Source organism: Chrysochloris asiatica, unplaced genomic scaffold (assembly GCF_000296735.1).
Source record: "Chrysochloris asiatica unplaced genomic scaffold, ChrAsi1.0 scaffold00025, whole genome shotgun sequence".
Lineage (NCBI taxonomy): Eukaryota > Metazoa > Chordata > Mammalia > Afrosoricida > Chrysochloridae > Chrysochloris > Chrysochloris asiatica.
The window spans coordinates 8,226,007-8,240,239 of NW_006408543.1; the positions used below are offsets into that span (position 1 = coordinate 8,226,007).

At 42.2% G+C, this 14,233-nt stretch overlaps 1 protein-coding gene across 1 annotated transcript in view; it reads left to right on the top strand.

Moving 5' to 3' along the window:
* WDR25 (WD repeat domain 25) overlaps positions 1 to 14,233 on the top strand; it is a 192,295-nt gene that overhangs the window by 167,513 nt on the left and 10,549 nt on the right. The window contains exon 4 of the mRNA XM_006839527.1: positions 12,337 to 12,507. Within this exon, the coding sequence (XP_006839590.1) occupies positions 12,337 to 12,507 (171 nt within the window). The remainder of the gene's footprint in view (positions 1 to 12,336; positions 12,508 to 14,233) is intronic.

The window sequence follows — 14,233 nt, forward strand, 5'->3', positions numbered from 1 at the left end:
TGGTTCATTAGCCTTTTATGTGTGGTTTGATTCAAGTTGATAATAATTTGTTAGAGGTTTTTATGTCTATATTCCTGATGATTGCTGATTTTTATTTTCTTATATTTCACTGTGGCTTTGTCATGAGAGTTACAATGACCTCAAAATGAATTTTGAAATATTCTTTATATATTTTCTGCATGTTTTCATAGAACTAGTATTTTTCTTCCTTCATTTTTAAAGATAATTTACCAGTGAAGACATACAGGCCTAGAGTTTTATTTGTAGAAAGGTTTTTAATTCCAAAATGATTTTTTGTGGTATATATAAGGGTATTCAGATTTTTTTCTTTTTTCTTGAGTCAGATTTTGTAACTTTTTTCTTTCAAGTAATTTGTCTTTTTAATTTAAGTTATCAAATTTGTTGGCGTAAATTGTTATAACATTTTATTATCGTTTTCATGACTGTAGTGTCTGTAGTGGACTCCTAGTGTGGCACTGTAGGATCAGCATTGGACTGCAAACCACAAGGTCAAACGCACCAGCTGCTCCTTGGAAACCCTATACAGGGTCACTATGAGTCAAAATTGACTCTATAGCACTCAACAACAACAGTGTTTGTAGTACTGTATCTGCTTTCATTTTTAATATTGCTACATTTGTGTCCTCCAACTTTCCTTTATGTTATGCTTGAAGAGGTGTTATCAATATTATGATCAATTTAAAGGATCAGCATTTAGCCTTGTTCATTTAACCTAGTCCTGCAACTTAGTTCTCCTTTGAACCGTTGATTATTTAGAAGTGTTTTGTTTTGTTTTTTTTTTATTTCAAAACACTTTATTTCTGCATGCTATATTGTTATGACTTCATTTAATTCCACTGTGGCAAGTGAACATAACTTTCTATGATTTTGATTCTTTCACGTTTTCGGACCTAGCATGGTGTGTATTTTGGTGAAAGCACCTCGTTGAGCTTAGTGTTCCCTGTTAGGCTGTAGTGGTTGATACTCTATTCACATCATCAACAACTTTACTCATTTTTTCTTTCATTGTTCTGTCAGTTGCTATAAGAGGTGTTAAGCTTGTTAAACTCTGAGACTATGATTTTGGATGATTCTACCTTTTTTCTTTAATTATGATAATTTTCACTTAATGTATTTTGAAGCTATGGTAATGTTGTTGTTGTTGTTGGTAAGCATCATCAAGTCAGTTTCAACTCATAGTGATCCTGTATAGGGTTTCCAAGGAGCAACTGTTGGGTGTGAACTGCTGACCTTGTGGTTCACAATCCAGTGCTGATCCTTAGTGCCACATTTGGTTCATACATATTTACAACTGTTATGTCTTCCTGTTTACAAACTTCTTTAGCCTGAAATTGATCAAACATACAATCAACACGCATTGACAATTACGGTGATTGGAATGTGAAGGTCAGAAACCACCAGCAAGGATCCGTAGTTGGAAAATCTGGTCTTGGTAATAGAAATAATGCTGGAGATTGCATGGCAGAATTTTGCAAGACCAGTGACTTCTTCATTGCCAATACCTTTTTAAAATATCATAAAAGACAGCTATACACCTGGACCTCATCAGATAGAATATACTGTAATCAAATTGACTACATCTGCAGGAAAAGACAGTGGAAAAACTCTGTATCATTATCCAAAATAAGGCTGGGAAGACTGTGGAAGAGACCACCAATTGCTCATATGCAAGTTCAGGCTGAAGATAGCTGAAGAAAATTAAAACAAGTCCACAAGAGCCAAGATTCAACCTTGAACATATCCCACCTGAATTTAGAGACCATCTCAAGAACAGAGTTGTTGGATTAGACAGAACACCAGAAGGGCTGTGGGTTGACATCAAGAACATTTTCCATGAAGAAAGCAAAAGGTCATTAAAAGGACAGAAAGAGAAGACCAAAATTGATGTCAGAAGAGACTCTGAAACTTGCTATCTAGCATAGAGATGCTAAAGTGGATGGAAGATATGAGGAAGTAAAAGAGCTGAACAGAAAAATTCAAAGGGCAGCTTGAGAAGACAGCGTCAAGTATTATAATGAAATGTGCAAAGACCTGGAGTTAGAAAACCCAAAGGGAAGTATACACTCAGCATTTCTCTAGCTGAAAGAACTGAAAAAAAATATTTTTTTTATAAATCCAACCATCGACTTTCAATATTGAAGGATTCTATGTGCAGAGTATTGAACAATGAAGAAGGCATCTAAAGAAACTAGAAGGTATACATAGAGTCAGTGTACCAAAAAGAAATAGTTGATGTTCAGCCATTAAGAGGTAGCATATGAGCAAGAAAGGATGTTCTGAAGGAAGAAGTCCAAGCTGCAATGAAGGTATTGGCAAAAAAACAGGGCCTTAGGAATTAATGGAATGCAAATTGAAAACTTTCAACAAAGATTGCAGTGCTGGCACTCACCACTTCCAAGAAATTTGGAAGATAACTACCTGGCCAACTGATTGGAAAAGACACATGTTTGTGCCCATTTCAAAGAAAGGTGACCCAAGACGCAACAGAATGTGGAAATCAACAAGCAATATCATTAATATAACATGCAAGTAAAATTTTGCTGAAGAGAATTAAAAAATGGATGCAACGGTGCATTGACAGCATACTGCCAGAAATTCAAGCAGGATTCCAAGGAGGACATGAAACTTTGGGGATATCCTTGCTGACATCAGATGGATCTTGGCTGAAAATTGAGATTACCAAAAAGATACTTACTTGTGCTCATTGATTATGCAAAAGCTTTTGACAGTATGGGTCATGACAAGCTATGGATAACATTGCAAAGCATAGGCATTCCAGAACACTTAATTGTACTCATAAGGAACCTGTACACAGGCTTAAGGGGCAGTTATTTGAACACAAGAGGACACTGAATGGTTTAAAATCAGGAGAGGTGTGTGCTAGGGGTGTATTCTTTCACCTTACTTATTTAGTCTGTAAATTAAGCAAATAATCTGAGAAACTGGATTATATGAAGAATAAAATGGCATCAGAATTGGAGGAAAACTCATTTCCAACCTGTAATATGCAGATGATACAGCCTTGCACCTGGATGCGAAGATGACTTAAAATACTTACTGATGAAGATCAAAGGTGACAGCTTTCAGTATGGATTGCACCTCAATGTAAAGAAAACAAAAATTCTCACAACTGGACCAGTGAATAACATCATGATAAATGGAGTAAAGATTGAAGTTGTCAAAGACTTTATTTTGCTTGTATCCACAATCAACACTCATGGAAGCAGCAGCCAAGAAATTAAATGATGTATTGCATTCGGCAATTCTTCTGCAAAAGACCATTTTAAAGTGTTACAGAGCAAAGATAACCTGTTTGAGGACTATGGTGAACCTGACCCAAATCTTGATATTTTCTGTTGTCTCATATGCGTGTGAAAGTTGGACGGTGAATAAGGAAGACCATAGAAGAATTGATGCATTTGAGTTATGAAGCTGGAGAAGAATATTGAAATTGCCATGGACTGCCAGAAGAACAAACAAATCTGTGTTGGAAGAAGTACAGCCAGAGTACTCCTTAGAAGCCAGGATGGTGAGACTTTGCCTCTCACACCTTGGACATGTTATCAGGAGGGACCAGTCCCTGAAGAAGGACAGCATGCTAGGTAACAGGCTGGGTCAATGAAAAAGAAGACCCCCAAGGAGATGGATTAGTGCAGTGGCAGAGCAATGGTTTCAAGCACAGCCACAATTGTGAGGGGGGCACAGGATCCTGCAGTATTTTGTTCTGTTGTGTAGAGGGTCACTGTGAGTTGCAACTGACGAGACAGCACTTAGAAACGACTGCAACAACATGTCTTCCTGATGATTTGTCTCTTGTATCATCATGACATGTACTTGTCTCTGGAGATACTCTTTGCTGTGAATTCTTATGTTTGGTTTTTGTATGTTACTTCTTTTCCCATTCATTGACTTTCAATCTATTTGTGTGTTTTTACTTAAAGGACATCCTCCTTACTGGCAGCTTTTTTCATTTTAGCTTTTTATTGTGAATTGAGTGCAGGTTTACAGAGCAGATCATCAGTTTTGCATTCAGCCACTCATCCACTTTGCTTTCATTACAATGATTTGTGATCTCCACCCTGTACCATCAGTGAATGATATTTACCGCTCTTCACTTTAACTCTTGTATTGCTCCCTCTGCCTCCCACTACGTTCGTCTTTCCCCTGCTGCCTTCCCTCTTGTTGTATATTTATCGGCAGTTTTTTGCTGTGTCTTTTTGTTCGTTTTACGAAGCATTTCCTTGCTGTCACAGGAGCAAGAAAATAGACAGGGAAAAGCTCAGGTTTTTAAAAATAAGAGAGTTTGGGGAAGAATCGCAAATGGAGTCTTTCTGATTTTGACAGAAAGTCCAAAAGCTGTAGCTACCGCTCAAAGAAGAGAAGATCTGAAAGAAATGAGAGGGACAACAGATTCTGAAGTCTGGTAGACATAAGCAGAAGGCAATTAGAAAATGAACACACACAAAATAAAGTAAAATGAAAAAACAAAAACAGAGCAAAGCCCCAGTACAGCAGAACAAGAGCTAAACGACCACAGAATCCGTGGTACAGATACATACAGAGGAGAAAACCTGCCCTGGGAGCCCAGGAGAGGAGACGGCTACATTACAGAGAGAGAGCCAAGTAGAGAGAAAATCAAGACCATGGTCAGAATGAGGAGCCCTGGTGGCGTTGGCTGCTGATCACAAGGTCAGCAGTTCAAATCCACCAGCTGCTCCATGGGAGAAAGCTGAGGCTGCCTGCTGCCCTAAAGATTTACAGTCTTGGAGTCTCTAGGAGAGAGTTCTAGTTGTCTCTAGGTCACTATGAGTCGGAACCGACTCAATGGCAATGGACTAGGTATGAATGATGTTTGCTGTTGTGTGCCTTCGCGTCGGTTCCAACTCATAGTAACCCTTTGTAAGGCTTCTTATAAAGGGTGCCTGGTGGGTTTGAACTGCCAGTTTTGTAGTTAGCAGTCCAGTGCTTATCTTATACCATCACACCAGGGCTCATAAGTGATAGTCCCTGGAAATTAAAATATTTCAGCTTTCTTATTGAATGACTTCTGTAAGGGCTAACATATGTACTGTTGTCTTTCTAATAATAATTTTAAAAGTTGCTTTAGTTTTTCATCTCCGTAAATTGTCATTTCAAGTACAAAACCACATGAATACCATATGAATGAATTTTGGAAGTGTTTGTTAGTAATCACTTTGGGGACTGTAGGAATGTTTTCTGTTGGTAAATGTTTCTTGTGCCCTGTGGCACTGTCGGATCAGCACTGAATTGTGACCTACAAGATCGGCAGTTCAACTAGCTGCTCCTCAGTAACCCTATACAGGGCTGCTATGAGTTGGAACAGACTTGACAGCACTTAACAACAACACTAGATAAAGGCAAGCGTAGTGGCTCCATACGCTAAGCACTGGACTGCGAACCACAAGGTCTGTGGTTTGACCTACCAGCTGCTCTGTGAGAAAATGATGAAGCTTTCTGCTCCCGCAAAGATTATTTTACAAAGGTCTGGGAAACCCTATACAGGGTTGCTATGAGTTTGAACCTACTCGAAGGCACTTACCAACAACAATAAACTAGATAAAATGAGCCCTGGTGGCCCAGGGGTTTAAGTGCTGTGCTAACTGAAAAGTTAGCGGTTTGAATCCATTCACCACTCCATGGGAGAAAGATGAGGCAGTCCAGTCCGCTTCCATAAAGATCTCAGCCTCAGAAGCCCTGGGAGGCAGCTCTCCATCCCATAGGCTTGCTGTGACTTGAAATGCATTAGATAGCAGTAGGTGGGGAGGATTACCTTCTAATTGATATGTTCAGTTCATTAACAGTTTATGAAGTTATTAGTATGACTGGATTCAGAGGATATAGGGAAAGGTAGAACCTCCACTGAATTGTTTCCAACCTGTCTGGATGGGGTTGATAAAAGGACTCCTGTGGTTCAATAGGGAATGATTGCTCTCAGGTCTGACAGAGAGTGTTGGAAAGGTAAATGTAAATGTTTTGTAACAAAAGGAGGGGAGGGGCTGATTTTGTAGTCTAGGAGCAGGGAGATCCCTGGAACCATCAAGGGAGAAAAGCCAAGTGCCGGACCCTGTCCTGGGAAGCAGTGATGCCAGGGATGGAGGCAGAGACGATGATGTGGAGAGAAGGAGTGGCTGGGGACTCTGGACTCAGGGAGGGAGAGGGGCTGTGTGCTGACGGCCAGGGGCAGAAGAGTGGGGTGTACCCTTTGGTTGTTTGATGATGCATGCAGGGGAGTGTAATCATTGCAATGAAATTAAAATATGATAGGATGAATGTAAAGATAATGTTCTCCCATGTAAACTAACACATAATTCACAATAAAAACTTAAAATAAATAAATAAATAAATAAATTCTTACTTTTTAATAGTCTACCTAGAGATAATGTGCCGCTTAATGAATGTATAAACGATCACATGTAGCCTTGTAGGCGAAGTGGTATAGTCATAGGCATGCACTACGTTTACATGCAGAATGAGTTCCACAAGACAAGGCAATGTCTATTGCTTCAAATAGTCGTATGGTTCCAACCCATAGCGACTCTGTATAGGGTTTCCGAGGAGCAGCTGGCAAGCTTGAACCAACAACTTTATAGTTCAAACGGCTTTGCAGTCTGGCACATTAGCCCACAGCACCACACCAGGACTCCACATGTACTTGATATGTGCCACTTCTGATGTTCTTCCTAAGCCATATCATCTTGGATTCTATTACAGTTCTCTGAAAGTTTTCTCTGTGTGTGTTTTTTTAATGCAGTAGATAACTAACTTGGCTAGAAGCATTCAAACTCTTTCTCTTGGGAGGATGATCTGATCTCACTTCAGGCCTTTTGGACTTACTGGATCTGCTTGAAGTCTGCTTAGTACATTTGTGGTCCAGGGACCAGTCAGAAATTAGGGCAGACATTCTGTGTAAAGTTCTGGTCTTGTCTCAGGCCATATCAGCTCCGGGCTTTTCCCTTCACTCCCCTCTGAACCTTCAGGTCGGAAACACTGTGAGTTTTCTCAGTTATTAGCGATCCTAGCCAGCTCTGGATACAGTGGTGATACAGTGGTTAAGTGCTTGGCTGCTAACCGAAAGTTTGGTGGTTCAAACCTACCAGAGACTGTGGGCGGAAGATGTTGCAGTCTGCTTCTGTAATAAAGAAGACAGCCTTGGAAACCCGGTGGGGCTGTTCTGTTCTGCCCTGTGGGGTTACTGTGAGTAAGAGTTCCCCAATGGTAGTGGCCTTGATTTGCTTTTTGGTGAAAATATCCCCAACAAAATATTCCCTAATTAAACAATGTCTCCAGGTATAACTGAATGACATGGATTCCATGCTCATTACACAATGTTGTATAACCATTCATTAACACTATCCTTTTCCAAATTTCCTCTCCACATGAACTTAGTGCCTCTTAATCCTTACTTTATTGTTTAGTTGGGTGCTCTAGGGGTTATAGCGTGCATCTTTATGTGTGCTGATCTATTTAGAGTTAATATTGTTGTTGTTGTTAGGTGCTGTTGAATTGGTTCTGACTCATGTGCACAACAGAATGGAACATTGTCCAGTCAGTCCTGCACTCTCCTCACAATTGTTGTTGTGTTTGAGCCCATTGATGCTGCCCCTGTGTCATTCCATCTCATTGGGGTCTTCTTCTTTTTCAATGACCCTCTATTTTTCCAAGCATGATGTCTTTCTCCAGGGACTTGTCCTTCCTAACAACATGTTGAAAGTATGAGAGTACGAGAGACAAAGTTTCATTGTCCTCCTTCCTAAGGGAGTCTTTGGCTGTACTTCTTGCCAGGTAGACATGTTGGTTCTTCTGGCAGTCACAGCACTTTCAATATTCTCCTCCAACACCGTAACTCAAATATATCCATTGTTCTATGGTCTGCCTTTTTCATTGTCCAACTTTCACATGCATATGGGGCAAATTTCATGTGTCATGATGGTAGAAACTCTGCCACTGGTATTTTAAATATCAGCAGGGTCATCTAGGGTGGACAGGTTTCAGCTGAACTTATAGACGAAGACTAAGAAGGAGACGTAGACCACTTGCAAATGGTTATTGAAAGCCTTATGATGAACAACAGAACATTGTGTGATATAGTGCTGGAGGATGAGCCTCTCGGGTTGGAAGGTCCTCAAAATATGACTGGGGGAGAGCTGCCTCCTCAAAGTCGAGTTGACTGTGATGACATGGATGGAGCAAAGCTTTTGGAGCATTCATTTGTTGATGGGGTACAACTCAAAATGAGAAGAAACAGTGCAAGCATCCAGTAATAATTGGAATGTGGAATGTATGAAGTAGGGATCTAGGAATATTGGAAATCACCGTAAAGATCGATGTCATACACATTAGTGAGCTGAAATGGACTGGTATTGATGATTATGACTCAGACAATCATATGGTTTACTATGTCAGGAATGACAAATTGATGAGGAATGGCATCACATTCATTGTCAAACACGATCTATCTTGAAGTACAATGCTTTCTGTAATAGGATAATATTTATACACCTATACAGAAGATCACTTAATGCTACTATTGTTCAAATTTACACACCAACCACTAAAGTTGATGATGAAGAAATTGAAGAGTTCTACCAGCTTCTTCAATCTGAAATTAATCAAACACGTAAGCAAAATGCATTGATAATTATTGGTGATTGGAATGTAAAAGTTAAACAAAGAGGATCAGCAGTTGGTAAATATGGCCTTGATGATAGAAACAATGCTGGAGACCACATGATAGAACTGTGTGCCACTGATGGTTTAGTCATTGCAAATACCTTTTTAAAACAAAATAAATGGTGACTATACACATGGACCTTTCTAGATGGAATACACAGAAATCAAATGACTACATATATGGGAAGAGATGATGGAGAAGCACAGTATTATCAGCCAAAAACAAGGCTGGGGAAGACTGTGACGCAGACCATCGGTTGCTTATATGCAAAGTTAAGATTGAAGAAGAAGAAAATGAAAACAAGTCCATGAGAGCCAAATTATGACCTTGAGTAGATCCCACCTGAACTTAGAGATCACCTCGAGAACAGATCAATACATTAAATACTAATGACCAGAGTTGTGAATGACATCAAGAACATTATACGTGAAGAAAGCAAAAAGTCATTTAAAAAGACAGGAAAGAAAGGAAAGACCCAATTGAATGCCAAAAGAGACTCTGAAACTTGTTCTTGAATGTAGAGAAGCTAAAGCAACGGGAAGAAATTATGAAGCAAAAGAGCTGAACAGAATTTTTCAAAGGGCAGCTTGAGAAGACAAAGTCAAGTGTTATCAGAAGATGTGCTGACCGGATGTTAGAAAACCTAAAAAGAACACACTTAGCATTTCTCAAGGGAAAAAAAAAAAAAAAAATCAAGCCTCAGGTGGCACTCTTGAAGGATTCTGTGGGAAAAATACGAGCGCTGGTGGCACTATACCTTAATTACTGGGCTGGTAACCACTAGGTCAGCAGTTCAAGCCCACTAGCTTCTCCATGGGAGAAAGAGGATGCTTTTTACTCCTCTAAAGATTTACCGCCTCAGAAACCCTATACAGGATCACTATGAATCATACTGGCTCAAGGGTACTTACCATCAGCAGCAATGGACAAAATACAGCCAGAATGTTAGAATGTTCTGTACACGCCAGGATGCCAAGACTTCATCCCTTGTACTTTGGACATGTCGTCAGCAGAGACCAGTTCCTGGAGAAAGACATCATGTTTGCTAAAGTGGAGGAACAGCAATATGAAGACCTTCAACAAGATGGGCCGACACAATGGTAACAACAGAGTTCCAACAAAACAGCTGTGTGGGGGGCGCAGGACCAGACACTGTGCCCTTCTGTTGTGCATGGGGTTCTTAGGAGTTGGAACCAGCTTGACACCTAACAACAACAACATATATTTACTATTTCCAGTGTGTTTTATTTATTTTTGCATTGATTCGTATTTCTGTCTGGTATCACGTTCCTGCTCTTGGAGGACTTCCTGTAACATTTCATCTATAATGACCTGCTGCTGCTAAAGTTTCTCCATTGTTCAGTTGTTGGGAAAAAAAGTTCTCTTTGTGTTTAAAACATATTTTCACTAGGTAAAGAATTCTAGATTTTTTTTTCCTTTCAGTGCTTTAGAGATAAATCTATTGCCATTTTTACCTTTTGGTTTTCTATGTAATATGCTTTTTTTTTCTGTCTGCTTTAACAATTTTTCTCTTTATCAGTGAATTTAAGGAATTTAAATGGCATTACACTCAGATTTGAGGGCTAATCATTTAAATCATTTCCATGGTTGTTCACCCACCCAACCCCCACCGAACCCTTTTTTTTTTTTTACATGTAGATAATATTTATTTCAAGATTTTTATTGTGGATTACATGAAGTTTACAGAGCAGATCTGTTTTCCATGAAACAATTTATGCATGTTTTGTTTCATGTCACTGATTGCGATCCCCACAATGTAACATCATTCGTCCCCCTGCCTTCCTGTGTTTACTGTTTTTCCACTCCTCCTTCTTTCCTGATTTTGTCTTTAGGTAAAAGCTGCCTTTAAAATCTCAAATAGCTGATTATTCTGAGGAGTGTGTACCTGCCTAGTGTGATTGTTCCTCTTATAGACCTATCATTTGTCTGAAAATTGAGCCATGGGGGTGGGTTCAGTTCCAGACCTGAAGGGTGACCAAGGACCATAGTCCCAGGGTTCCACCAGTTTCTATCTGACCAGTAAGCCTGGTGTTTTTTGTTTTTTTTTTTAAATGATTTTGAATTTTGATCTACTTTTTTCTCCCACTCTACCCAGGACCCTTTCAGAGCAGTTGGTAGTGGGAGCTGGGCACCATTTAGGTCTTCTGGTCTCAGTGTTGTGTAGACTGATATTCACATGGTCTATTAGTTCATTAGACTAATTGTTTCTAGTTATCTTCAGTTTTATCACTTTCCTCCTCCCCGATGTGTGTCGTGGCCACGTTTCCTCCACTTTCCCCAAAGCTGGTGACCTGTGGCCCAGCTTCCACTCACCTGAAAGAGACCCTGTTTCTGGAAGAGTCCCTGGAAGGCTCACCAGCTCCAGCTAGTGATCTGGGATGGGATGAGCAGTTGTCAGTGTAAGGCTGCCATGAAGCCCACTGTAGACACACAGTGGTCCCTGACTCCCTTCGGGGCACATGCAGTCCTGCAGGTGAGTCAGCCCCCCAGTAGCCGGCCTCTCTCTTAGTGCGGTATTGGCTCAATTACCCAGAACACAGCTGGTTTTCCATTTATTCTGTTCTCAGAAACGTGCAGAACCACAGCCTCCCTCCCCTGCAGGGGCTGTCCAGGGAGGCAGGTCCGCTGTGGACAGTTGGCTGTGCTGCCCCTGGCATGTCGCTTCTTGGGGCGTCAGCTCACGGTGGAGTCATTAGTGACACTCTTGTGGGGGGATCCTACCAAAATGACTCCAGGGTGATTCCTACAGCTCAGAGCCTCAAGCTTCCTCATCTGGAGAATGGGTTTCAGAACCCCAGTCTTAAGTTACGGAGGACTGTATTTCTTGTCCCTAGACACATTTGAAAGGGAATGACAGGAAGTCTCACTTCATGTGCAAAACGGAAAGGACATTAACTCCTGGTGTGTTCGTGTTTGTTCCTCAATCTGTCAAGACTTGGGTCCTTTCCCAGCAGGCAGGACTGAGGGACCGAGGGCCGTGTTTATGTGTTGCCACATGGTGGCGCCCCAGCCACTGGAAAACTGGTCAGTCGGTGACCCAGCACCCTGAGCCTCTGACGCAGATTTCAGCATGACAATTTCGTGTTGTCCATGCATTTGTGAAGTGGAGGAATTTGTTAGTCTTGTTACCAACTCCCCCTCTCCCCCCACCCCAAAACCAGTTATTTGGGAATGGATGGGCAATGTGAGAACATACCCTAGAGAAAGCAAAACAACTACTTGGACTTAATGATGGGGATTTATGAGGGAAGGGCTGTGAAATATTGGTGACGAAGCTGAGCAAAGAAAAGGTGTCTTCAGAGCAGAATTATGCTGCTGGGACTTGGGTCTCTCGGCTTTCAAGGACACTTGCTCCCTGCTTGGCATATATCTCTCTGGAGACAAAGGCCGAGGCAAAGGACTCTTTTACTACCATGCACTTGGGCCCCCTGGGCAGGCGTGGGCCTCTGTAGCACCCTTCTCCCTGGGAGTCACCTCTAACCTGAGCTCATGACACTGCAGGGGCCCAGGGGAGGTGGTCAGGTAGGGCTGGAGCAGGTCTTGAGGGACAGACATCGCTAGTGGGGAAGCCAGGGTACCACCTGTCGGGGCCACTCTTGCAGGTGGTGAGAGGCTACAAAGCGACTGTTCAGCAGACCCTGGACATCCTCTTCCTCCAGGAAGGCTCTGAGTTTCTGAGCAGCACAGATGCATCGAGCCGGGACTCCGCTGACCGCACCATCATCGCCTGGGACTTCCGTAGCTCCGCCAAGATCTCCAACCAGATTTTCCATGTAAGAAACCTTGGCTAGCATTTCTGGTCCATCCTCTAGTCCTGCCTTCCTGGGGTTCCGGGTAACTTCCGATGGAGACAGCTAAACTCACTGGTACCTCTGGGCCTGGGATCCAGCTAAGTACAGGCCCCTCAGGCCCCACACCCCAGCAATTCCCCAATTCTCCTGGTTCCTCCTCCTCCTCCCAGCTCAGCAGCTCTTGCAGGGGCAAGGGTATAGGTCCAGAGCTGGGGGACCATGACCTCAACCTGGCTCTTCTTCTGGGACAGAGGACCCAGTAAACATGATCAACATAAGCTTACTTGTGCGGACTTGCTAATCTATAGGGAACAATTGCCCATGAGCTTCCTCGTATCTTTGTAGTGAGCATGAGAAACTCTTTACTACACAGTCATAAGAGAACACAAGGAAGCTCATGCTAACCTGGTCTCCTGAGTCCTCTATCTCTGCCAGGGACTGTCAATCTGAAAAGAGGCTTGGCTTCTGTAGGCAGGTGCTTTGAGGTGGGGAGAGAGACAGATGCCAGCTAGACCTAGAAGCAGAATCTTTGATGTGGTGAAAACGTGAAATTTCACTCGAGATTAGTAAATAAACACAAGTGAGCCCATGCCTACCTTGCTTATCAAGCCATCTGACACTGCCTACTCCCGTCCCACTAGCTGCAGGTCAAGTCGGGCACTGGGGCTTCCGATCCTGCTTTGCTTGTGGCTTTGGTAAATGCTGCGGTGGTACAGGAGGTCAGAACAAGGGCATCAAGTTAGGGCACCTGCGTTCAAGTCCTAGCTCACTGTTTCTATTGGGGGCAGGGCTCAGGGAGCAACCTCTTGCTTCTCATTCTCATTGAGAAATTAAGGACAATAATGTTAATCACCTCATAGGATTGGTTGTAGAATTACAAGAAGTAGTTCCAGGCTCAGAGAATGCTCAGTAAATGTTTTCTTCACCCCCCACCCTCACCTATCTACCACCATCACCATTACCACTACCATCATCGCTATCACCACATCCATCACTACCACAGCCACATCATCACTGCCACCATTAGCTTCTCCACCATCACCACCATCATTATCACCATCATCACCTTCACCATCATCACCATTACCACCATCATCACCATCATCACCACCATCATTATCATCACCACCATCATTACCATCATCATCATCATTACCACCATCATCATCACCATCATTACCACCATCATCACCATCACCACCACCATCATCACCACCATCACCACCATCACCACCACCATCATTATCACCACCATCACCACCATCATCACCACCATCATTATCATCACCACCATCACCATCACCAACCATCATCATCACCATCACCACCATCATTACCATCATCATCATCATTACCACCATCATCATCACCATCATCACCATCACCACCACCATCATCACCACCATCATCACCACCATCATCACCATCATCATCATCATTACCACCATCATCATCACCATCATTACCACCATCATCACCATCACCACCACCATCATCACCACCATCACCACCATCATCACCATCATCATCATTACCACCATCATCATCACCACCATCACCATCATCACCACCATTACCACCATTACCACCATCATCACCACCATCACCACCATCATCATTACCACCATCATCATCACCATCATCACCACCATCATCACCACCATCACCACCATCATCACCATCATCATCATCATTACCACCATCACCA